This window comes from Fundulus heteroclitus, chromosome 16 (genome assembly GCF_011125445.2).
Source record: "Fundulus heteroclitus isolate FHET01 chromosome 16, MU-UCD_Fhet_4.1, whole genome shotgun sequence".
Classification (NCBI taxonomy): domain Eukaryota; kingdom Metazoa; phylum Chordata; class Actinopteri; order Cyprinodontiformes; family Fundulidae; genus Fundulus; species Fundulus heteroclitus.
The window spans coordinates 24,025,116-24,052,143 of NC_046376.1; the positions used below are offsets into that span (position 1 = coordinate 24,025,116).

Here is a 27,028-nt window from a genome sequence, read left to right on the forward strand (position 1 = left end):
TTTTTGAAATGGTAAGTTACAGTAGATGGGACAATATGACATTGGTGAGGAAGATAATTGATGCGATTTTTAAATTGTTTGGGTTTGGGTAAGGTGTATTGCGTGAATTGGCGCTTTATTAATAACATTTTGTTGAATTTGAGTAACTTGTCATTTCAAACAGCTTCCTTTCCAAGTAAAACAAAAACAGTCAAGATAAAACCATTATATAGAAACATCCCTTCACTATCGACAGACCAGGTCTCTACTGCCATAATTTTCAATGGTTTCAAAAAAAATTGTTTAGAGATAGACATTAATTAATGTTTGAACAACATAAATTGATTAATTATGGTTATGGGTTAATATTAGATCATGGTTTCAGATCAGGATGCTCAACAACTCTTGCCATTTTAGAAATGGTAGAAGAAATAACAACTGCAATTGATAACAAGAAAACTACGATTCGAGTGTTTGTGGACATCAATGAAAGCCGTTTGACACAACAATCAATCAGGACTTCCTAATAAATAAATGTTAACAATATGAGATTAAAAGGGGTTGTCATGAATTGGGTACAAAGCTATTTGAGAGGAGGAGAGCAGTATGTGAAGCTGGGAGATGCTTGTTCTGAATGCTTGGAAATTGTTTTTTGGTATTCTTCAAGGGTCAGTGCTTGGGCAGACTCAGACAGTACAACTTGTTACTATGAACAGAAATAAGCAAAAAAAAAAAAAAAAAAAAAAAAAAAGCAATCAAAGCCTAAAGTAAAGCCCTGACACAGCTTTAGAAAATCTGCTTATATTTTTTAAATGTAAATTATACAGCTTTTTTTTATAACAAACACTACCTTATTAAATGAAATACCACTTTCGACCATTCGGCCAACCAGTAATATTACTACACTTTTACAGTTTTTTTTGTGGTTTTATATCACACGCACAAAAAATGCTTAGCTTTATAACAACATTTTTAATTGTATAATGGGTGTGATATATTGTTATATTATACAAGAGCTTTTTAATCATGTAAAACAAATAGAACACTCCATTAAATACTCAGATCTATCTTAAGAAATATTCACAAGCTTAATTTCTAACCTAATTTTTAATTACTGGAAAATAGATTGATGTAATTGCACATAAAAAAACATTAATTAATCGCGCTTTACGCATTAAATAAGAGATCACAAAAATATGCGTCTGATCTGAGAAACAAATTAGGACACCTTACCTCGTTAGAGCTAGTATTACCCCCATGGATAAAATAACTTCAGTAAGGCGGTTCTTGCAGCCAATCTACCAGCCGTTGAAAGTGTAAAGGAAAGTTTGTGCCACACCTCACTTTCAGTTGTGAGATGATTGAGGCATCTCTTGCATGTAAAGCCTGTTTCAGGTCACCTCACGGCATCTCGCTGACATCAAGACCTGGGCTCTGGACTTTCCATTTCTTAGTTTTCAACCAGCCTTTGGTAGATTTGCTGATATGTCACGCTTTAGTTTTTTCATTTTGTTTATTTTGGACTTCTCCAGTCTTGTCCATAATCAGCTCTGTCACCATTCACCGGCCCAGACCAGCTCCACCTGCTGCCACTAATCAGTTCTTACTCTGCTCACCTGTTCTCCAGCCTTCATGTACCTGCCTCACTCACCCACTCACTGCCAGGTCGTCTCATCACCTCACTCATGCTATGCCGCCATGGTGTCTGAAGGTCTTGTGTGCTCATTCTGCATCTGGTCAAGTCTGGTTCTGCCAGCATAGAACATTTCCAATAAACCTTTTTTTAACGTAACTCTGTGTTTGGCTGAGTTTGGGGTTCACCAGCAGCATAAGTCTCAGTATGTTTCATTGCAGCGTGTCGTGTTGGAGGGTCCAGTTCTGTTTCACTTGACATCGTTATTTAGCAGATGGTCTCATATTTTCCTCAAATATCCTTTAATAGACGATTGAATTCATGGTGGACTTTAAGATGACAGGCTGGCCATGTCCTGGTACTGCAAAGCATCCCCAAACCCTGACCTGTTTCACCTCCATTCTTGGTTAGTTTCCAGGAATATTTTTTTTTAACCATTTCCTTTGTTTGGGCGTCCAGATAGTTACATTTTACACTCATTTATCCCAACATTTTCTTTTACAGAAATCTTGCTTTTTGTCTACTTTATCTCTTGAAATATTTATTTTATCCCTCCTGTTTATCATAGAAATCAAACGTTTCATCCTTGCACATCATCAATGACAGTTAATCTTGTGCAATCACTTTCTGATGTACTGAGACACGCACCTTAATGTCCACAGAGGCAAGAGCAACTCTTGGTCCCATGATGACATTTTAGGGTTTTTGAAGACTTAGAGTTTCGAATCTTGCAGTCTTCTTTCAGGGTGAACTTGTTGGGACGGCCAGAGCGGGGCTTACTCGCTGTGGTTTTTGCGATGCCCAAAAACTTGTAGTCTGTTTTTCCAAACAGTAAAACTGTGACGTCATAACAGAAATACAGATCAAAATCAACATATGAAATGTGCTAAACACATGAACACAGTATGTGAATTATTCAACTTATTTGTATTTTTCTTTAGCTGGGGAAAAAATAGTTACATATTAATGTAGAAACACAACAGGACAACAGGTTGTATAGTTACTAAAATATTATCCTTTTAACACAGACACTCTCTGGAAATGTCTTCGTTTCCCTGGTCAGCCAGTGTGGATTAACATTAGTTTTAATTGATAAAGCAGAGCAATTATTTACACATACATATGGTCATAACCATTTTCTTTTTAAGGTCATTTCTCTTTAGGAGACACCTCCGCCTACGCTTCAGCCTCCCAGCAGCAGCAGCCTTTTGCTTTCTCATGATGTTTAACAGTTCCTATAAGGTAAAAATAAAAATATTAATAAATTTCTACAGATGATAGACACCAGCGACCCCCCCCCCCCCTCCACTCGCGACCCTGCATGGAAAATGGTTTAGAAAATGGATAGATGGATAGATTCCACACATGTTCAGTGTTGGTATGCTTGGTGGCCCAAACAGATAAAAAAGGACTTCGGCTCCCAACTAAACACCGACGTCCTGAGTCACGCGCACTGAGCTGGTGCTAGAACGACGGTGCTTCCAGTGGAGATCAGTGAGATCGTTCAGCCTCACCATGGAGTTCCCTCTCACTTCAACAGACGGTAATGCATCAGATTTATTGTCTGAGCAAACCTCTTGCAAAATGATGAGTAATCATATTAGATATACCTGTGTGTGTGATTATAGCCATTTTAGGGGACTATAAATATGAGGATTTGTTAATTTATTCCTGACCAGAGAGAGCAAGTTACATTTTACAGAAAGCTTTGAAAGGTACTTCCTTCTAATCTGTGACTTGATTTGTTGATGTCATTGAAACACACAGGTATCATTTGGGAGTCCTAATGTTTTCATGAGTCTCTTGTGCCTGCATATTATTACTCCTGATGCTCTACTTTCATCTCTCCGTCCCACACTCTGGGTCCTTGTGTAATTGGCGCTGGACTTTTTTTCAGGCGTGACATACCATGCATTTATTACTCTGTAATAGTCCAATGATGAACTGATGACCTGAAAAAGTGGATTTGGAGTGGATTTTGTAGTATTAGATGAGCTAAATGAATATATTTTTGCTATACTTAATAAACGCTCTAATTGTTTGGATAAAACATAAGCCAATAACTGAGAAACGCTGGACTAAACTGCAACCAAATCCAAAAAATTCAATAATGTTTAATCTGTTTGAAGAGTGTTGAAGTCTAATTACAATTTGAAGACAGTGAGATGATTCCGAAAGTAAAATACCCAAAACTTTGTGCATGTCGGCGTATCCAGACCCAGAGCAGACAATGAGTACAGTCTTCTCATTGCACACAATAAAGACACACGCAAACCACTGCAAGCTCTCTCACATGGCCACAAACCCCCTTCTGACCCCAGTTTAACCCCAGTGCGTCCTCGCAGCAGCTGGCTGGTGGAAGAATTGTGAGAACAGGCCGAACCTGAAACTGTACGCCAACATAATACTCACTCAGAGGGAGCCATAAAGGGGGCTGAGAGGAAATGGGAGCAAACCAGGGGCAGTGGAACAAAAAAAAAAAAAAAAAAAACAGACCAACAGAGGTTAAATGAAGGATGGAAAATCCCAAATCCTGCAGTGTTCCTGTGAAAGGTGGACAAAGGCAACATATTGTTAAATAAAAAAAAGCCTTTGACCCATACATACATCTGTAACATAGATTGCTTTGCAGGCTTTGTCAGAAAGCAGAGCTAACTCCAGTGACCCCAAATGCTTTACATGTTTACCTTCTCCACATACAAGCATGTGTATGGCAGCTGTTCCTGTAGATTTGGTAATCCTCTTTAATCTCTATGGCTCCCTGTGTCGTCCCTGACACATCTCAGACCTCTCTGTGAGCTTCTCCAGCTCTCCCTCCAGCCCACCACCCGTCTGTCCCGCTGTCATGTTTTAGCTAGTCTGATATTATGAGGGAGTCCGTTTCTGTTAAACTTCAACCATCGTCCCACTGGCTTGTTTTGTTCGTTGACATGAAGTGTTTGACATTATAGTAAAGACTAATTAGCCTGATGAGTTGTGAGAAAAACTGTAACTTTGTTTACAAAACTAGTGATGCACCAGCCACTGATTGATATCGCCCAATTTGCTCTGATTCGATGATTGCCAGGTCAGATATTGAAATACTGCAGATTTTATTTTTATTTTTAATAAGCCCGTCCAATCTGAAAGTGTGAACTTTTGCTGTATGCAAATGTTTCACCCAACAGCAAGCGCTGTGATGCACTTTGTTTTAGGTTTAGTAAAGATTAGATAAAGGATAGGGACATACTTTGATAAGCAAATAGGGATAATCTTATAATTCCTTCATTTCCAAGAGAATCAGGGGCTCAGGACTATGTATATGTGCACCTGTACAACACTTCCACCTCCAACTTGTACATAATATTAATAACAACAATGTGAATAATATTTACTCCTGCATCCTTTGCACTCTGCTCATTGCACCATCACATTATTGTCTTAATCCGCCTGCTTGTTCATGGTGTGTTTGTTAGTTTTTATATACTTCAAACTGTGTGTGATAATGCATTATTGTGTTCTTGTATTATTGTATAAGTAAGCACGTTGTGAGCATTGTACAATCTAGAGTCAAATTCCTCGTATGTCTTCACACACTTGGCCAAATAAAGCTAATTCAGATTTATGCTGCTTAAAAAAAACACGGTGGCAACCCATTTTTTTATTGGTCAAGGGCAGCAGATTATTATATTACATATCCAGGCATTTAAAAGAGTTCATGAGGCCATAAACTTCACGAGGGGCCTTAGTTTCCACATATTTACCCTTATTTCTCGCATGTGGAGTGCTTGTAACTGAAAGGTTTAGGTGCATTCGCTTTGTGCTCAGAAGTTTGTGTTTTTTCTCTCAAGTTTGCTGTTGTAAAAAAAAAAAAAAACAATAAAATCATCTGAATTGGGAATTGAGACTGGAGAAGTTGTAGATTTTCGAGCAACTCAACGTTTAATATCCAATATGGCTGAGCCCATACACAATGTGGTAAATAACGTCTGTGCAGACTATTTATCGCTCCTGATTTTCCTCATTTAGCCATAGTGCTTTAATGTCTTCCTGAGGGTATGTTCCTTTTCAGTGTATAAACTGGGGGGGAGCTTGGATCTGACTCTGTCCACGGCCGTGATCTCCGAATCCTTAAAACAACTCCAATGCAGCATTAATCTAATCAGAACGAAGCACACAGTTTTAGCTAAGGTTCCCGTAGAGGTGAGCAAACTCCACATGTTTACATCTTCAACAGCGGGACAGAGTAGCCTTTTTCCCTGGCATGCCTCCAAAACCACCTGTTGGTATGCAGATAGCGTTTGATGGTCATTAGAGAAACTCGGTGACCCCAAGATCTCCGCTGCATTCTCTAACTCTGATGTTTGAAGTCTTTTTTTTTAATTACCATCATCCTCACAGGGACCAGAGGCGTAGCAAATATAGATGAGCCTTAGAAATGGGCCTTTGGGTTATGACACATTTATGCAGGAAGGAAACAGAAAGTCATTCATCCTAAATGGAAATTCATAGAAGCTCTAAGCAACTTTTCAGTGATACAGCAATAAGAGATTTATTCTAAGGCTTTTCACACATCTTTATGCCCGTAAAACAAGACTTACAATAAAATCTGAGACAGTCTGGTTGACTCCATGTATTTAGTAGTGAGAGGAAAAAAAAAAGGCGAACCCTTCACAATCCTACCTGCTTCACGAGTCTAATATAAAAGAAAAAAACAAAACAATAATAATTAATACTGAATTATTAGTAGAGCGCTACTTGGCCAGCAATTAAATGTTGCTTCCACGAGTTCTTAGAAAAACAGACAAAACGTTTCAACACATAATGCATCTTTCACATTAAAACCACTTTGAGGTTGACTTTTAAGTTTGCCTGATTTTTTTTCCAACCGTCACTCTAACTTCTTCTGATCAATGTTTCTCTGTAATCGTGTAAGGTGGATCAACGTCCAAAAATCGGATTCTGTTAGTTTAGTAGCTTCAAAAAGGCCTCTGTTTTTTTTTCGTGCTGTAAACATCAAGCATCAAATCACATCCTGCCTATAAACACAGAGCTCCTTCACATTGTTCCCGTCTAAACTTTTAAAGCTAGTGGTCACTCCCTTTATCGTGTGAGCTCTTCTGATAAGGAGATATTGGTGGTTAGAGCATAAAGCAGTGATTCATGTATTGCAAACAGGCGCACATTAACTGACGATTATGATTAATGATGATATACTACTGTATGTAAAAATACACTTAGGACAAAGGCGTTTCTTTTCTGGGTCGGACATTTTTTCTGCATGGGATCAGGGCAAAGTCTTTCACAGTGATTCTGTCGCCTGCTTCAGGCATCCACGGGCTGTTTTTGAAAAAAAAAAAAAAAACTCCCTCAAAATCCACCGTAATTCATGCCACAGTGTCCATTGACCTCCGGAGAAGGCTTTCCACCAAGGGATGCGGCTTATTTATCTTTGTTCGTGGTTTTTTCGGATACAAAAATAGCTGCTATTGCGAGTCTCTCGGAGGAGGGTGAATCAAATAGTTGATTTAGAGGAAAAAGTGATAGGCCATCTTGGAGGGAACTAGAGAACGCTGTCCTTTGGTCTCTGGAGTCTCGCGAGGCAAGAAACGAAGTCTTAGAAATTGCTGAACAGCTCATATTTCTTCATCCAGTCCATCTGTGGCGCCTTCTTCTTCTCCTTGGCATGGATCTTCATCTTCTCCTCCGCCGCCGTGGCGCTGAGTCTCAGGCCGATCTCAGCGAAAGGGTCCATGAGCTGGCTGCCGTCGTCGTCCGCCAGCTTGGTGTCACAGGAAAATGGGAAAACACAGGCGGGTAAGGGTTTAGGGGCTCAGACTGTAAAACAGAACGGCTTAAACGGGTGTCCGCACTGACCTGCGTGCTGTTGCCCTGGCTGCTGAGATCGGAGCGCGTTGACCTGATGGACTGGGTGGTGGAGCTGCCGTTGACCTGAGGGCCGGGGGAGCCGTTGGATATGGAGGGACCGTCATAGTCTGCAAACAAAATGTTTACAAGGGAGGCAATTATTCGTTCATTGTTAGGCTTCTAATGGCAGAGAAGTGTTTCTAATTCCTTTTTAACCATTTTTCAATATAAGTTGTGATGAATCAGCAAAATCTCGATAAAAAAAAAAGTTACACGCATTCAGTTTTAGGATGCTCTGCTGGTGGTTCCTAGAGTCTCTAAAAGTAGAATGGGAGGCAGATCCTTTAGCTATCAGGCTCCTCTCCTGTGGAACCAACTCCCAGTTTTGGTCCGTGAGGCAGACACCCTGTCTACTTTTAAGACTAATCTTAAAACTTTCCTTTTTGACAAAACTTATAACTAGAGTGGCTCATGTTACTCTGAGCTACCTTTTATAGTTTTACTGCTATAGGCTTAGACTACTGAAGGACATCAGGATCTAATTTTCTCACTTTATAGAGTTCTACTGTTCTTTAATTATGCATTATGTGTTGTCATTTCTGCTATAACTTTCTGTTCTCTCTCTTTTATCTTCATAGTAGGTACACCTGGTCTGGCGTTCTGTTAGCTGTTACATCATCCAGAGAAGACAGATAACCCGCTATTACCATCTAATGTAGAACAGATTACTGGATCAATGTGTGCTTCTGTGCTTTTTTGTCTCTCTTGTTGTGTCTCTGCTCTGTCTTCTGTAACTCCCAGTCGGTCGAGGCAGATGACCGTTCATACTGAGCCTGGTTCTGCTGGAGGTCTTTCCTTCCCGTTAATGGGGAGTTTTTCTTTCCACTGTCGATTCATGCTTGCTCAGTATGAGGGATTGCTGCAAAGCCATGGACAATGCAGACGACTCTCCCTGTGGCTCTACGGTTCCCCAGGAGTGAATGCTGCTTGTCGGGACTTTGATGCAATCAACTGGTTCCCTTATATAGGAAATTTTTGACCAATCTGTATAAAATGATTGAACTTGACTTTGTAAAGTGCCTTGAGATGACATGTTTCATGATTTGGCGCTATATAAATAAAATTGAATTGAATTGAAAGTTCAACATTGAGCCTTTCTCACCTTTGACGTGGCTGATCGTGGGGATCACGCCTCTTCTCTTGAAGTGTTCGTCCGTTTCTGGATCCACCACCAGCAGCCAGGTCTGCTCTCCCCCTTTCTTTATGAAGGCCACTACTTCTGTGTGCCTCATGCCCTCGATGTTCACGCCGTTCACCTGAGCGGCAACAGAAAAAAGGAGAGACCTTCTGTGAGGAAACAGATGCCAATTTTAAAACACAGGTTGTTGTTTTTTTTTGTAGTTGATTCCAACTTGCAAAGTTTTTACTCTGACTTTCAAAGGTATTCATACACTTTGATTTTTTTTTAATCACATTTTATCACATTACAACCACAAACCTTTATTTAGTATTTTATGTGAAATATCAACACAATGTGTTGAATAATAGTAAAGTGACAGGAAAATAGCAGATAGTGTTCATGATGTTTTACACAGAAAAACATGAAAATGATGGTGTGCATTGCGTTACATGTTTTACTCTGATACCCCCTAAACAAAATCCTGCACAACCATTCATAAATTACCAAAATAAATAAAAGGGTTCCGTCTGTTGTGAGCTCCGGCTTGTTAGTGAGCGCAGCAGACAGGTCAGGCAGAAGGTTGTTGATCTTTTTAGGAAGTGTAAGGTTATAAAACAATATCCCAGTCTTTAAACATCTCACTGAGGACTGGTCGATCTATAATCTGTAAAGGAGTATTTCACAACTGTAAACCTACCAAGATGTGGCCGTCCACCTAAACTGATGTGCAGGGCAAGGAGAGCATAAATCAGAGAAGCAGCCAAGAGGCCTTTGGTAACTCTGAGGGATCCAGAGTGGTAACAACAAAGCCACTAATGAAGAAAAAGTTTTTTTAAAATCCCAGTTTGACAGTGGAATGGTTTTGGTGTGTTCATGCAATGGCCCAGTCAAAGTCCTGATCTAAATCCCGTTGAGAATCTGGCAAGACTGGACTATTGATGCTCGCAGATGCTCTCTTTACAATCTGGCTGAGCTTGAGCCATTTTTCAAAGAACAATGGGTGAAAATGTCAGTTTATAGTTGTGCAAAGCTGGTAGAAACAATCCCCTAAAACACTTGTAAAACTGATCCAGTGGGACTGAATACAAATGCACAATGATCTGCATTTCTTTTAAAAGTAGAAAACCACGTATCCATTGATGTGATTGGATTCAGTTATCTAATACTTTGTGTTGGTATCACACAAGAAAATCCAATCGATGTGCAGAAGTTTGTGATTGTAAAGCAGCAAAATGTGGAGACGTTGCATTGGGGAGACACTGTACCTGTGCTTCCTAATTGATCCACAAGGGGGAGCCAATTAACCACCCAGGAATTGCTCATAAAACCACGTTGTTTTTCCCCCCCCCCCGGGAGCACACATATGTTTGCACACTTCTCTCAAACTCTTGCTTTCAGTTTATACTAAATTTGAAGCATCATTGAAGGAGTGCATGGATGTGGCTGCAGCCTGAACATAAAGGGAGAAATGCACTGACAAAACACAGCATCTCCCTCACCTCTGCACCAACCTGTGGGGGAACACCAGGTTCGTTTTTACCTGCCCTTATCTGGACGCCGTCTGCAGCCCTGTCTAGACCGTTGTGGGTGCTCAGCAAGCTGCGTCGCAACACAGAGTTTGTCTTGTTGGTACGCTATCAATTATTGATGGCTCTCCTGAGCTCTGGCCGTGGCTCAGATGTCGGGTGTCTCTTTGCTGACGGGGAATTTGTTCAAAATCCGCTGCTTGTGATTGCGAGGGACTGTGAGAAAAGGAGGTAGATTGGGAAAATGTTGCATTGTTTCTCACTCAAAATAGAGGAGACTTATAGAAATTAAATTAAACCCCACGAGGGAATGAAGGGGCGGTTCAGCAGACGCACAAAAAGCAAAGTTAAATTAAAACTAGTGAGAAAGAGGAGTGAGGAAAACACCGGGCAACAAATGACATAGAAGAATGTCAACAGATGGAAAATGGGAACCACTCCTCCTCTCATCCGTGCATGTGTCTTATCCAGGACTCCTTACAGACGGGCCTTCAGCCACCCAGTCAGACAGACAGGTCAGTGCCGAGAGAACAAACTTCTTTGTATTGGGCCGACAACAGGTGTTGTGTTGTGTTTCCCAGACTTCGGCAACGGTCCAACCCTCACCGGACAATACACCGTTCTCTTCCCCCCCCTCGGTTAATTAATACATGCACAAGCCCAATTCCCATGGGACCAGTCTTCAGGAAACCTCTCCATACTCGCCGTGCGTCTGTTTGACTTCACGGGGGGTTGAACCTGAAAGGTACTTTTTCCTTTTTGATGCAGGGATCAAAACCAGAACTTTCCAACAGATCTGCACATCTGCGAGCATGACGCATGAGACGAGATGGGGCTTTTGAGCGTCCGGTCTCTGTGCTGGCGTCACAAAGGAACAAAGAACCCAGCAAACGAGCTGAGAGAGACGACAGTGTTCAATAAGCTGTCATACACAGCAACCCCCCTGAGCAAAATCAATGTTAAATAGACACCCTTGTTCTTTCCCTGTCCATGTGTACATGTGGTTAAAGGTGCCAGGGAGTCGCATGGTGTACTGAGCTGGTGCCTCATATATGGCAGCTACCTGTCCTTAAGACATCTGTCTGAGGTTTACCTCCAAACCTCAGGATGACCCCTGCTTGTTTCCTGTCTTAAATCCACGAAGGCTCCTAGTGTCGCAAAATCGTATTTTTTAAAGGTGAGAAGCTTTCCACATGGATACATCTCTACTGATGTGGTTAAAAGACATTAGTAGAGGTCCACAGAAACCTGATCTGTATTTGGCAGTGTCTGAATCTCAAAAACCGGATGTTTTTCTGGTCAGTGAACATACGCTGCCTGAGTGCTACAAGCTTTTTCAAACAAAAAACACTCTTTGGTGTGGGCTCTGAGGGAAGAAGACATTTTTTTTTCTCCAACCGTTTCCTTCCTGCAGAACAACCACTTTACTCAAGTTAGCTATTTTCAATGTCAGTGAGGTGATTAAAATGAAGACAAATGAAGTACTGAGTCATCAAGAGTTAACTGTGTATTCTATGAGATGCTGGGACATGTCTGCGGTTCGTTCAGGCCGCAAGAGAATGAGACATTAAGCAGATAACAGGAAGGCTGAACAAAACAAAGGTTTCTCTGCTTTATCTTTTTGAGCTTTCAGCTTCCATGTCATAGAACATAATGGATTAAGTAGTGTTAGCAGCTATTTAGCAATCTAGAGTTAAGGTTGGGCTCTACCTACCTTCAGGAATACACAGAAATGCTGTGTTAGTACGAGTAACTGTGGCAGCCATGCTGGTCACATGGTCAGGATTATGCTAAAGAGAACGGTAAAAATAAGGTACACTGCAAAAATGGATTTAAAAATAAGTAAAATGTGCTTAAAATTTGTGTTTTTGTCCTAGATTTGAGCAGGTAAATAAGATTATTTGCCAATGGAATGAGTATTTTGACCCCTAAAATAAGATAATTAGATATACTGCACCGGAAATAAGATCATGGAGATCATCCTATTTTAAGTGCAAAAATCTTATTCTATTGGCAGATCATTTTATTTACCTGCTCAAATCAAGGAAAAATACACTAATTTTAAGAACATTTTACTTATTTTTAGTTAAGTTTTTGCAGTGTAAAACCATCATTTAAAGTGACTGCTCTCTCACTCCCTGACACAAATTTTCAGTTTAAACAATTGCTAGGTTGGAAAATAAGTGTTTTAATCTTTCCTGCAACTTTTTCAGCATCCGACAGCTTCTAGTTGGAAATTACATCTAAAACAATTATATATATATATATATATATATATATATATATATATATATATATATATATATATATATATATATATATATATATATATATATATATATTGACATTAGTATGAATGTTTTTAATTTTATAATTTTATTATTTTCACCACATAATTTGTTTCATTAATAAGGATAAAATTTAGGATCTTCAGGTGCAAATAAATGAGAAGAACTACTATACTGTTTACCAGGTTAAAGAATTAATACAAAATAACAATAGGTTTACCTAATTTACTTGAATAAAATACAAAGAATTACCGAAACATTTATCTGTACTGAAAATGAAATATTTTGAACAAAAATGTAATAAAGCACAATTAAAGTAAAAATATCACATTATGGAGGACAAGGGATAGGACTATCTTCTGGGTTTCACTATCTGCCGAAACCTGTAAATGCGTCAGAGGCTAAAACTAAAATTAATCTCAGAAAGTGAAAGAGAGAGATGATTATCACGCAGATGTGAAATCCCAGTTAGGCTTCACCATGACCTAACCCCCACAAAAACGGTCAGAGAGGTGAAGATTCAATTGGGACGTTTCCTATCAAGCTCAAGTTGTCGGAGGCTCAGAGCACGCTCCGCTGGACGCGGCTACAGCAGAGAGCGATGAGGCGTTCACTGGCGTCAGGGCTTCTGCCAAGCATCGGCAGAAAGCTGAGCTGTCAAGGTGGCCTTTACAACGCCCGTTGCTGACACAACTCCAGTGTAATGGGGCGTAGGGAGAGAAAAAGACGGCGAGCGGCTGACAGGGAGAGCTCTTCATGGTCGTTCAGCTCTTTAACAAGCTGCTGACAGGTAACACAAGTGATTTTCTGGGTGCACGGTCAGAGACGACTCCAATTATCACAGCTCGTACACACATAAGCACGGCTTCCAACAGACCTGGGCATCGCATCAGATTTTCACCAACAGGTAAAGATGTTAAACGATTAATAATCTCAACATTAGGTAATCAACACAATTAAAACTAATACAGTTCTAATACGCACAACTCAGTTTTTCTGTTCCCTTAAGCAGTAATTAAAGCATAAAAAGCCCTCTTATCACTCAGTGATAGACACCTATATATATATATATATATATATATATATATATATATATATATATATATATATATATATATGCATATTAGTATGAGAGTATGAGAGCGCCTGGCCACTGTGGTGACTGGGTTGTGGGACCGGCCTGTGCAGCTGTTGGCGGCGTGGCTCATTGGTGCCTGGGGGCTACGACTCTGGTGCTTCACTCATCCCTACTTTTGTGTATGGCTGCTCAGAGTTGGTGATGTGCGTGTGTCTGCCTGGGACTATGGCGTCCTTCCAAACACGTGTTCATCCGGCCTTTGCTGCTCTCGGGTGATGAGCGTTGCTGATTTGCTAGCTTTCAATCAACTTTGCACCTTCAGGTAACAAATTTGCACACATACACCCACATACTTCCACTTTCATTTCCTTCCACCTAAAAAAAAAAAACAAAACAAAAAAAACCCACAGGTGATCCAGAAGAGGGTCACCAGTCTCTGGCGCTGTTATTTTAGGGGTCACAGGCTGAACAGGTTGGGAACCCCTTGTCTAGAAGATTAAAAGAGTTACTGCACCTCAAGCTGAAGAAGTTGCACACATGGTAAACATGGCCACCAGTATGCATTATGGAAAGTAAGAGGATAAGGGGCTAGCTCAGGGGCCAGCAACCTTTACAGTATAAAGAGCCATTTTGCCTACAGTCCACTTAAATTAAACTCGTTTAGAGCCACAAATGTTGCCTGGCCTTTTGAAAAAAGACAAGTTATAATTTGGGATAAAGATCTACTATAGGAAATATGTTGTCATTGTTAAAGAAACACCCTTTTATGTCTATTTTGAGGTTTAAAAAAAGAGGATGGAAGGGATGTTGATATTTGTGGATAATGATGTGAAAAAAAGAATCATAGTTTCCCGCATAATGAACATTAAATATTACTGGCACTTTTAGCATCGTTCTGTTGTGAAAATTAAAAGCAATTATTCCAAGAAAAACCTGCTAAGACCTGCATTATTTATCATTATTACATTTAAATACCATAATAAAAGTATAATTTGGAGCCAAAGTTATCAAAAGCCACTTGTGGCTCCAGAGCCACATGTTGCACACCCCTGGGCTAGGGGGTGTTTTTTTGTAATTTTCTGGGAATGATTCTTATTTTAGGGTAGACTTAAAAATAGCAGACACTACATACCTAAACATTGCTGATGAGTAACTACAACTCTGGAAACCCGTTTTTCCACAACAGCTTCATGCACAGTTTTCTAAAGGCCAAAAAGTTAAGAAACAATCAGGTTTTCGGTGGTTGACTTGGGTTATACGCAGCTTGCAGAGGAGTTCATACCTATGGCTAAATCAAGATTAATTAACTGGTCATAACTTGAATGACTGTTGCACCATGTTTTTTTTTTTCTGTTCCTAAATGGAAGCATGTCAGAGAAGTGGACATTTGTTGCCATTGGTGACCTGCTGCAGGATGTTCCCACAGTTTTCCATCAATTAATGTTCAAGTGAAGCTGCAAAGCGCAGGCCTCCTCTGATTCCAACAAGTGTGTTAGTGTGATTAACCGATTGTCCCCAGGAATTTCACACAGGTGTGGCGCACAACCTTTTTTTTCTTTAAATACAGTTAAGCATCTGAAGGAGTGTTAGGCAGGATGATGGCCATCAGATTGGTCAAAACACTGCCTTGAAGGAAGAATGTCATCCAAAAATAAACAGTTAAACATGCAAATTCATCTGTTTTTTTACATGGACTGTGAATCTAAATGATTTTTATTGTACTTTTCTTAGAGGACGTTTCACTGTCCTGTGTGTGGTGCTCGGCGAACTGTCCTGAAGCCCAGTGTTGTTCCCGGGAAGCCAAAGGCCGTGGGAAAGGAGGGTGTGTTTACCCTCACATGCAAAATTGATCAAGTTTCAGCTGCATGGACTCTTGCAATTAGAATCCAGTTCTTTTGCAGATTTGAACGCATCATTAACCTTGTAGTTGACCGTGTGACATTAACATCAGAGTCACCCCCCCCCCAAAAAAAAACAACTAATTAAACTATTTAGAATTTTAGAAAATAGTACAGGTATGTCATCTTTTTTTCTTTTTTCATGCACACACTGGATATAAATCTATAAATAAAGTATGTAACATGGAAAGAGAGTGCAACAATGTGTGCTTCTATTCCTTTTAAAAGGTTAGCTGCAGGAGGGAGAATGATAAGTTCTGTGCAAATCATGTCACGTGGAAAAGCCAAAAGTGCAAACACAGAAATGTGCGTGAGGTGAGACCACTGTTGTCTCGTGGGATTTTCTCACACTCCATCCAGAGTATCATTAACAAGTAATCATCTTATTGTCATGCCTCTGCATGGTTTCCTGTCAGTCAGGGACATTTGTGCGCAGCCACAAGTCTCACTGAGTCTGTTGTATTTGACAATTTTTTTGCAGCTTTTTTTTTTTTTTCACTTACCAACCTACTTTCCAGTAATGACACTTAAGCACAAACAGACCCGCTCTCACAAAGCTTAACGTGATTAATCCCAAACTAAATCTGTATTCGACATTTGAACGTTGTGCACAAAAGGAGTTAACAGTGCATTGTAAAAAGTATTCACAACCTTTGAACAACCAGAAACCTCAGTGTACTGTATTGGGATTTTAAGTTATGGACCAGACCAAAGTAGTGCATAAGAGGTCAAGAAAAGTTAATGAATTTAATCCATCTGTGTGTAATTTACTCTCAGTAATGGATGTAGCTGTTTGTTGAAGGCCTCAGAGGTTTGTTAGAGAGCGTTAGTGAAACATCAGCTTCAAAATTGTACGCAGGATAGGAAAATTTAAAAGGGAACTGTACGGCATAATATATAAAAGGGAAATGGGGACAAGCGAATGGAAGGAGGCTATCAGGGGAGAATTGGGAGGAGATCTGTTGGAAACAGTGGAAAACATCTTGTTCTTGTTCATGGAGAGAGTTTGGCAGGAAGAATGTTGTAAGATCCTGGAGACAATGTGGAGAAGACAGAACCAATCACTCCCATGTTGTTTGAAGATCCCTGCATACTGTCTATTGGCAGGGTTTGAACAATGGTATAGAGAAAATTTTGAGGGTGAAATTTCCATTTGCGTTTGATTTCTTATCCATGGGGGGAAACAACAGATTAACTTAAATCTGGAGACAAATATGTGTTCTTGATCATGTTAGTTGCTGGTAAAGCAGACATTCCTAGGAAACGGTACAAGACAGAGGCTCCTAAGAGGGAAGATTGGGTTGAAGTGATGCATAGTGTTCATATAATAGAAAAGTGGACTTTTCCCATAAGATAGCCAGGATCAGGCAAATTTAAGAATTTCTGGAAAAAACGTATAGACTTTATAACACTGCTGACAACAAATTTTCTCAGAGTAATAATATTTTGTTAAGTGAGCTCCTTAATGCTACAGGCTTTAAGTAGTGTGCTTACAAGCACTTTAATATTTTTCATTTTTACTCTATTCTTTTAAAAGAATTTTGTCAAAAGTGATCCAAACATTAAGTTCTCCTCATGTTTTGATCACTATGACAGAATAGAAAAGAAGAAGCAGTCAACCTTGCTTTGTTTCTGAAGTGTTTACGCTAATTGAGGACTGCAAAGAATAAGGCTTTTTCTGTCTCCTGTACATATTTTATATTTTTCTATTGGGCATTCTACAGTGTAATGTGCAGAGGTGTAATAAAATCAATTTATAAATGGATAAAAAAAGAACAAAAATAGCTCTTTGAGTATCAATGCTATGCTATAAAACATTGGCCCAAGCTTGAAAGATATCATGTAGCACTGTTCAATCCATTATCTGAGCGTAGAACAAGTACGAAACAACCAAAGTCCAACCAAGACACAGGATGAACCTCAAATCGCAGGTCAGGAAGAAGAGCATCAATAAGAGAACCAGCCAGTAGGTCCATGGTGTCCTTGAGCAGCAATACAGATCCACAGTTCAGGACAATTAGTTGCTCACTCTGCAAAGCTGTCTCTTCTGGGTGAGTGGCAAGAGGAAAGCCAGAAGCCCAAAGAAGCCCTGTTTGCAGTTTGCCACAAGACACGTAGGAGATAAAGCAAACATGAAGAAGAAGGAGCTCTGGTCAGATGAGACCAAAAGTTTACTTAAAGGCATACTATGTAACATTTTTCATATACTGTTTTGGATGATTAAATGAGTCATTTCAGGTCGAACAAAGGTTTTCTCGGCCACCCTGGTGGTCTGTGGGGTAAATACCGTACTTAGAGCTCTCGGCCCACACTCACAGGCTCAGAAGTCTCGTGCAAGACCGCGAGAGTCGGTCTTGCTTTACGGCGAGAACTCCATGTGTTTTTTCCCTTTCATTCACTATATGCATGCGCGTGTTAACGTCAAATAAACATGCAAGCATATCGAGTTTTTTTATTATTATTATTATTATTTTCTTTTTTGAATGTTGGCGAGGCGGTAGCGTGAGTTTGGCGAGGCGGCCGCCTCGCCAAGATAGCGCTGCGGGAAACCCTGATGTTCATACTTTCACTGTGTTAGTCATTGTTTGTACTGCCGTTTTTTTCCACTTTTCGTTGCGTTCGCCTGTCTGCTAAGCTCAAAACAACCGTGCCTGGCTTGACGGAGAAACAAGAACAGCTGAGCATCTTCATGACAGTGCACTTTTACTTTCGCTTTCTGGGGGGAGCCTCGCTGGAAAATCAACCCCGGTTGCATAGTATACCTTTAATGGTCTACATGTAAAAATCATGCCATGTATTGCCGAAAACTAACAACGGTAACTCTGTTATGGTGAATTATGTTGATAGCAGTATCCTGCTGTGTGACCGCTTCTCTTCAGCAGGGACAGCGAATCCGATCAGAGTAATAACAGGTAATACATCTATTAAAAGTTGAAAAACACTTTTAATAGATGTATTTTAAAAAAAAGAAGCCAGATGTTCACTTTCTACCAGGACAACAACCCTAAATACACACCCAGAGCTGGAATAGTTTAGATGAAAAACATATTCGGCGCCAAATCCATTTTGGAACCTGTGGCGAGATTTTAAACGGTATGTCTACAGACGCTCAGGATCCAATCTGACAGGGATTCAGCTGTCTTACAAAGAAGAGGTAACATTTTCCATCTCTAGATGTGCAAAGCTGGTAGAGACACAGCCCAGATGACTTACAGCTGCAGTGAGAAGGTGGTTTCACAAAGGATTGACTCAGGGGAGCTGAATGCAAATGCATGTCAGACTCTACAGATTAACTCTGAAATTTTGCTTCAACTTCACCATCATGAATTACTTAAGGTTGGTCTGTCACATTAAATCCCAATAAAATACATTGTAATTTGTGGTTTTAATGTGACCAAATGTAAAGAAAAGGTTAAAAGGGTTTGAATGCCAACGCAAGGCACTGCAATTTAAACCCTCATATGCTGCTTGTTCCCTTCAGGTGTGAACAAAAATGAGTAAATAGCAACTAGAGTGCCACATATATCACTAGATATAATCTTGAACTACATTTTATAGATATAAATCACTCTTACTGACGCAGCAGGCCCATTTAAACTTCTCCCTCCTACCTCAACTAGCCTGTCTTGTGGTCGCAGTCCGGCGCGTTCGGCGGGCGAGCCCGGGTCCAGGGAGCGGATGTACTGGCCGGGCCGCGACCGTTCACTGTGAAGGTTGAAGCCGTATCCCCCCGCAGACCGGGTCAGGTGGCACAGACGTGGAGCGAGCTCAGACGGGTCAGCCTGGGGTGGGGACTGGTCCTGGGGCTCAGGCTGAGTCTCCACCTCTGTTGGTGCCTCCTGGAAAAAAAATGTTTAAGATGAAATAAGTTTCCCATGAGGTTGACATTTTTTTCTTTTTTGCTTCCAATATATTGTGTTCTTACTAGTCATTGCTTATTTTAAAAAGCTTTAAAAAAAACACACTGATAGCTGAATCTGTGGCTGTATACATGATTCTCATTTCATAGGTGCATTTAGCTGTGTAGTTACACCAAAATGCGTCATAGTGTTTTTGCCTCTCCTGTCTCTGTGAGAGATGCTTTTATCCCTTTAGCTTTAATGCAACACTCAACTAGCATAACCATGTTGATTCACAGTAAAAACAGAAACTACAACGAAGGCCAAGCCACAGCTAAAGAGCTGCAGAGGAAGCTTCTGTCAGCAAGCATGCGCCGTGTTATCTGAGATCTGCAGACTCAGGGTACCACATTCAGCCGAGTATCACCAAGTCTGTTCAGGGAAACACCGCCTGTTAAAAAAAGCTTCAAAACCTGTTTGCAGAGTTATGTTCTCAAGTAGGGCCTCTGGAGCGTAAGAATTTAGCACATACACATCATTTTATAAATACCCACTGGGTTCAAATTAAAACGGCAATAAAAGATTATTTTTGTGTTTCTTTTTTTTGGTAAAATTAGGACTCCAGCAACCCTCGAAGTACTAGGAAACAGCTTTATTTGCTGACCGATGCATTTCAGCTTGTAGCCTTCTTCAGGGCCATTCTTAATCAAACCGTTTTTGCCTAACCCATTGAGTTTAGGTTTCATTTTTTTTATGCGCATTGAGTGTAAAAATATATATATATACTGTCGTTTTTTAAAGTAAATAATCAGAAAGCTATTTTATATAACTACATGGGTTTCTTCCACATTTAAGCCTTTTATACATAATACATGGGTTGAATGAGCTGACTCAACTTATTTACGTCTGTTTCTTATCAGTTTATCTGGGTTGAGTGAACTACATTAAAACTGCTTATTGAATGAACCAGTTTATCTTTCATCAATTTACACTAAGTTTAATCTCTTGTGATTTGCTGGAAAAGGAAGATGCAGCAATAAAATAAATGTGGCTAGATTATTATTATTATTTTTTTCAGATGTGATACATTCGAAACAAATTTAAAGAAATCTAATGATACAAGCAGACTGATGATATTAAAATTCAATTCAATTCAATTTTATGTATATAGCGCCAGTTCATGAAACATTTCATCTCAAGGCACTGGTTAAATAAATCAAAGGTGTTTTTATGTTACGTGTAAAAATACAAGAAGCGGCCATTTTCAGAGTTCAGTGGAACCTTTTTTGATCGAGACAAGCATCCATCCATCCATCCATCCATCCATCCATCCATCCATCCATCCATCCATCCATCCATCCATCCATCCATCCATCCATCCATCCATCCATCCATCCATCCATCCATCCATCCATCCATCCATCCATCCATATCTTAGAGAAAGTAGTCTTTGACAATAATCTCCTGCTTGAAATGATTAAATAGTGCAGTTTATGTAAAAAGGTGGAACAAATCCAAGTGATTGTGGTGATTTTCAGGTGAAACATCAAACACAAATGAATGAAGGTAGACATCTTTCACAATTTAACGTGAAATAACAGATTTTGAGAAAATTATAATCACTGTAATATACTTTGATAATTAGATTGACTTTTAGTGCCAGATTTCCATTTTTCCTCTTTGTATCGTTTTTTTCATGTTTGCTTGAGATGAACAGCTTGGTTTTATGAAAGACTACGTCTTGTGTGTGTGTGTGTGTGTGTGTGTGTGTGTGAGAGAGAGAGAGAGAGACTTTTCACTTGCAGCATATTGCGAACGGTTCTGCCAGCTTGGGTGACATTTATAGAACCGGATTAATTGTTCCTCTAGCTCTTTTCGGCATGATCATGCTGATTTACCACCTACACAGCCGGGGAAGAAATGCGCTGTGAGGGGGACGATAGGTGGACGCCCGGCTCTGTGACCTCAGCTCATATTAACGCTGAGGTGTGACACATCAGGTACCTGCAAGAGTTCACATGAGGAGGACAGCGCGCAAGATGTGTGCAGGACATATTTTATTATGTTTTAGACCATATGTGAAGCTTACGCTGGAGTATAGCTTGTGCAGGCTAAAATATATGTGCAGGCAGGCAGAGAAAGATGAAACAAAAGACAAATGTACTGGGGCATGTTAACAAGAAAAAAGTGTATGACGATATTTTGTCAATCAGCAAAATATTTTATTTACTTGATCTCCTGCCTGAGTTTCCTTAGACTCATTGCACTTAATAGAAAAACAAAACGGCGCAGATCCCATTGTCACAGATTCTTCGGCTATTCAGAAACATATTATTTTGTTTCAGGCCTGAAATACTTTTGGGTAGCAGGGTTCTGGGAAGATTGCCCTGAAATGGAGGAAGACAACAGAATAATCCAAATCAATTATTATCCCATGAGTCCCTGCACATCCTCTCTTTCCTGGCTGGAGAAGACATGCTCGGGCTGGGATGGGTTTTGCAAGACAGAGTAAGGACATTTTTTTTTTTATAGATTTTTATAAATCAAATGTATTAGTATTCTGGGATCTGGTTGGTGGAGGAAAAAGAAAAACACAGAGTGAGAGGAGGAAAGCAATAAGCAAGAAAGCGGAGAGAGTCTAGTGCGTGGGAGGGTTAGAAAATTAGATGCAGCGAGAGGGTTGAGAATGAGCTTCGAAGAAATGCAAAGATCAAGCAGAGGCCAAAAAAAAAAAAGACAGCAGACCGATAAACAGATACGCAGAGAGAAAGAGAGAGAGAGAGAGTTTAGGAAGAGAAGTCAAGATGACAGAAGTTTCCAGTAAGACATGCTGGTGAGGAAAAGTGGGGCTCTAATGTAAACGCTGAGAGCAACACAGCTGGGAGTCATTATGTGGGGAGACGTGAGTGTCTGCCAGTTTAACCTCTGACTGCCTCTCACTGCTGAGCAGAACCCCACTAATCACCGCTGTGGGGGCCTGTGCCATCTCACACACTCTCTGAGCTTGTCACAGGGTGAAGTTCCACTTCACGTTTGTTGTTTTTCTTACTGTGTCAGCTTCATCTCCACAAAATCAGCTCTGTCTCTGGTGGAGACCGGATTGCTAGTGACGAACAGTGCTGAGCAGAAGTATTTGCCCCATTTCAGACTCCTTCTGGTTTTGCTTTTGGTCAAACTTTAGTGATTGAGATCATTATATGATAGGGGAAAAAAGACAGCCAAACCAACCTGGGCTTGTGTGAGAGAGTTATTACTAGTGTTGCGCCGATGCCATTTTTTGGCCCCGATACCGATACCATCTGTTTGAAATTGATGTATGTGTATATATGAAGAACTGCATACTACTTAGGGTAGTAGACCTTTTTATTGTCTACCTGGAATGGGTGACAATAGTTGAATAAACTTTTGGCTCTCAAAGGCCAAAATAGTGCAACATTGGTGAAATTATAACATGTATAATAGTAGTGCAACAGTAAGACAGTAAAATGACATTAATAATTGAATAATATCTTTTAAACCCTGAGTTTTGGCTCTCGAATGCCAAAATGGTGCAACTTTCATGAACTTATATAACATGTATAATACTAGTCGGGAGAGAGAAGGCTGCGTTCAAGTGACATACAAACATCAAAATGGTATCGGTGCCTATTTGTTGGTACTCGCCGATACCGATACCACCATTTTAGCGCTGGATCGGGGCCCCGTCCGATACTGGTATCGGTATCGGTGCAACTCTAGTTATTACATCCCATTAGTAAATCACAAACGAATTGTTGATAAGCACATTTGTTGGTTCAGTGTCACCAGCCACAGCAGTAGGCCCTTTCTAATCTGGAGACCCAAAAAAAGTGCTTAAATAGAACCCTTCAGACTACATGGAGTAGGCTAAAAGATCTCCAAACCAAAAAGGAGGTTACAAAATAACCCAGAACAGCATCTAATCACTGCAGACCTCACGTGCCTCAGTTAAGGGTAAGGTTCATGATTCAACAATAAGAGAGATCAAGTGGGGGAAACATGGATAAATGCAAAGGTTCCCAGGTAAAAGCCATGACTCACCAATAAGAGCACAAAGACACATCTTATATTTTCTAAAAATAGATATATATTTTGAAGTAAACCAAACTTTTGGAAAAATATTCAGTTGACTGGCAAAGGTGGAGCTTTTTGTCAGGTGGTGTGTCCCGTCATATCTTCCATAAAACTAACACAGCATTTAGGAAACAGAGCAACAGGGTGATAGTCGTAATGGTCTCGGGTCACTGTCCTGCTTCAGGACCTGGATGGCTTACTGTCCCTGGTGGAACTGAAAGTTCTGCTCTCTACCAGAAAAGCCTAAAGTAGAAGATCCAGCAGTTTGTGACCTTAAACGAGCAATAAGCAGTATTTCACCACTAGGGGGCGCTTCAGCACTGACTGTAGACCAAAACAAGACGTGTATCAAGCCATGCCTTTCTCTAACTCTCTCCAGCACTCCACACACATTTCCCCTTCTCCGGTGGGGGAGAAGGGGAAATGGATGCCGAAATGAGCCTATTTGTGAGCCAAATAGGCTCGTAGTATGAGCTTATTTGCAAAGGTTAAATACACAACAGAACGGCATCACCTTTCAGAGGAACATCACTAGTGAAGTAACTCACAACTTTATAATGCTGTTAGCAAGAGAACGTTTTGATCCGATGGGCGAGCTGTCCACCATTCTGTGCCTGGTGGTGGCATTTTATGGGCATGGAGTGGGTAAGCCCTGAGTGGCAGCTGTTGCACGGGCGGCCGGCCCGGCTATGTAAACAAGAGACTGGAGAACAACACGGAGAGATAGTGAGTGACCTTTAACCATAGTCCTTCTAAAAAAATACCTTTACTTCTTCACAAAATTATTTTTTGGTTGTTGCTATCTATAATAGTGAAATTTCGCTTGTTGCTCCTTCAAGGGTCAAGCCGACTTGGGTTATGCTAGAGAACAATGATCCGACACATCAGAAAGTCCACCTCAGAGTGACTCGACGGTCAAGAGAACGGTCAAGAGAACCTCGACGGTCAAGAAAGTCCACCTCAGAGTGACCGTCGAGTCACTCTGAGGTGGACTTTCTGATGTGTCGGATCATTGTAAACAAACGGTTTTGAGTAGCGTAATCAAAGTCTAAACGAGGTGGTTGAGGACTGACCTTGAAGAAACTCGATCCTAAACCTTTTAACAGTGACGTGTCCAGTGTGTCGAAGCTTCGAAGAGTGTGTCGAGTAATCCTGGCAAATGTTTTGTGAAGCACATGAAGAGGCCTGTGTTGATGGCGTAGGTGGTGACGTTCGAGGCCTCGAGAGTCTGGGACTGGGTCGCCGGTTTGCTCATGTTTCCATATATACGTTTTATCCCAAATCATATGTACTCGCTGTTGCTTTTCTGACTACCCCTGCTTCATCTGTGCCTTCTGAAAGGCAGTGGGAAGGCAGACAGAGCAGATAGGAGCAGTGAATTGTTTTTTTTTTGCATCACTATTCATTATTCCACTTAGCCGTCAGCAGATAAACATTTTCCCGCATTGATGCACACTGCAGCAGAGCGGAGCGGCTCGAAGGGGGAGCTTAGTACGTGTCCATCAAGCTAATCGCAGCCACTTTTGGTATCACTGTTACTTGTGTATAACAAACGAAGCTTAGCTGTATTATAGGCCTGGCAGGCCTATAATACAATGGGGGACACCCTGACGAAGAAAGCAGAGAAACCAGTGGAGAGCAAAGAGAACCAGGGAAACTATATACAGAGGCAGGGCAGAGAACTGAAGCAGAAAACACGTAAAGGTAATCCAGATGAAATGAGGAGCAGCTGAGATCAATGAGAACAGAGAGCTGAGAGAGAGGAGAATAATTAACGGGGGCCGACAAGGAGGAACTCTGAGAGGAAATCTAAAAGAATAGAATACTAAATCAACAAGAAAGAATCAAGAACCCAATAAACAACAACTGAACTAAAATGGTAATTCTAAGAGAATGTAAACAAGGAAAAAAACAGATATCTAGAGAAATTTAAAACTGAAACACCTAAGGATCGTAACTGAATTAAAACTATTCTTGAAAGAGGAGTGGGCAAAAATTCATCCCCAGTGATGATACAATTCAAATCAATTCAATTCAATTTTATTTATATAGCGCCAATTCATGAAACATGTCATCTCAAGGCACTTTACAAAGTCAAGTTCAATCATATTATACAGATTGGGTCAGATTATACAGATTGGTCAAAAATGTCCTATATAAGGAAACCAGTTGATTGCATCAAAGTCCCGACAAGCAGCATTCACTCCTGGAGAAGCGTAGAGCCACAAGGAGAGTCGTCTGCATTGTACATGGCTTTGCAGCAATCCCTCATACTGAGCAAGCATGAAGCGACAGTGGAAAGAAAAACTCCCCATTAACGGGAAGGAAAACCTCCGGCAGAACCGGGCTCAGTATGAACGGTCATCTGCCTCGACCGACTGGGGATTACAGAAGACAGAGCAGAGACACAACAAGAGAGACAAAAAAGCACAGAAGCACACATTGATCTAGTAATCTGTTCTACATTACAATACAAAAGATTCATTATCAGTTGTCAGAAAATGTTTCTTGCCTTCAAGGGTGGCACCACCACTTATTAGGTCTAGGGAACATTACTGCTAAGACAGGGCCAGGTTGGTTTGGATAGCTTTTCCCAATTAATTATGGAGTCATCACTGATGATATGGAAATTTGACTACATGATATAAAGCAGCAGAAATCTGTAAGGGGGAAATACTTTGCCTCAGCCCTGTGTGGTGATGACATGACGCTGCGTTTGTCCAGTAAAAATAAATATATCAGAACTAGCGTGATGGACAGAGATAATGATTTAGATCTAGAGTTTCGACTCAAGTTACTGAGGAAACTCCTCTAAACAAGAGGAAGCGTAACGGAACGAGATCGCTGTCTTTGTTTGGGCTGTGGGTGTTGAAAACCTGGTGGAAAACAGTTTTTTGGGAGAGAAATATTTTGACTACAGCAAGAAAAATGGGCATGTAAAGTTTTCACCCGGTGTCAGCAATCTCTCATGTCATGGGGGAACACTTTTGGTTATCACCCAGCAGACACTTTTTCAAAACAGAGGCTCACGTGGGAGGAGATGCAGCGGGAGCCGCTGGGAAAAAAAAACACCGCAACGCATATCCAAACAAGCTCGCATGGAACATCTGTCGGTGGATCAGGGTGCGTTGCTGTAAAGAAAACTATAGTGCATGGAATATTTCACGCCCACTACAAAACTAATGTTTTATTTCCAACAATACACACCTACATGTACTGACCCCAGTGTCCCAGCTGTGGTGCAGTGAGAGGATGTGCGGTCAGTGGAAGCGGTGCTGTTCCACGAATCCCTCTGTGTCCTGCTACAATCGGCTTTTGTTTCAGTAAAAATCTGCGGGAGAACATGTGGGGGAGACCACCACTTACACACAATACATGTGTTTCATTTTATCTTGAATATCTTAAAATTTGTAGACGGCAGGTTTTTCTTTTATGTAAATTTCTGACAATCGGTCCCTTCGCCAGTTCGTACCCCCATTTTGTACCTACGCGTTGCCATTTCGTCCCCTTCCTGCTTCCATTTTGCACCCATAAATAAAAGCTTTTGCACAAATGCAGTGGCAGATGGGTTAATTTTTCTTTCTGTTACTCATTTTATGACGTCGCAAGGTAGAAGTGTTAAAATCTTTACATTCAGTTACATTTAATTGTATATAATTTTCAAAAGA

General features: G+C 40.6%; 1 protein-coding gene across 1 annotated transcript in view; it reads right to left on the minus strand.

The window, feature by feature from the left end:
• Positions 1-6,114: 6,114 nt before the first annotated feature.
• LOC105920373 (Na(+)/H(+) exchange regulatory cofactor NHE-RF2) overlaps positions 6,115-27,028 on the minus strand; it is a 71,626-nt gene continuing 50,712 nt past the window's right edge. The window contains exons 3-6 of the mRNA XM_036148318.1: positions 19,041-19,268; positions 8,622-8,775; positions 7,469-7,587; positions 6,115-7,373 (exon numbers count right to left, since the gene is read on the minus strand). Of these exons, the coding sequence (XP_036004211.1) occupies positions 7,209-7,373; positions 7,469-7,587; positions 8,622-8,775; positions 19,041-19,268 (666 nt within the window). The 3' untranslated portion in view covers positions 6,115-7,208. The remainder of the gene's footprint in view (positions 7,374-7,468; positions 7,588-8,621; positions 8,776-19,040; positions 19,269-27,028) is intronic.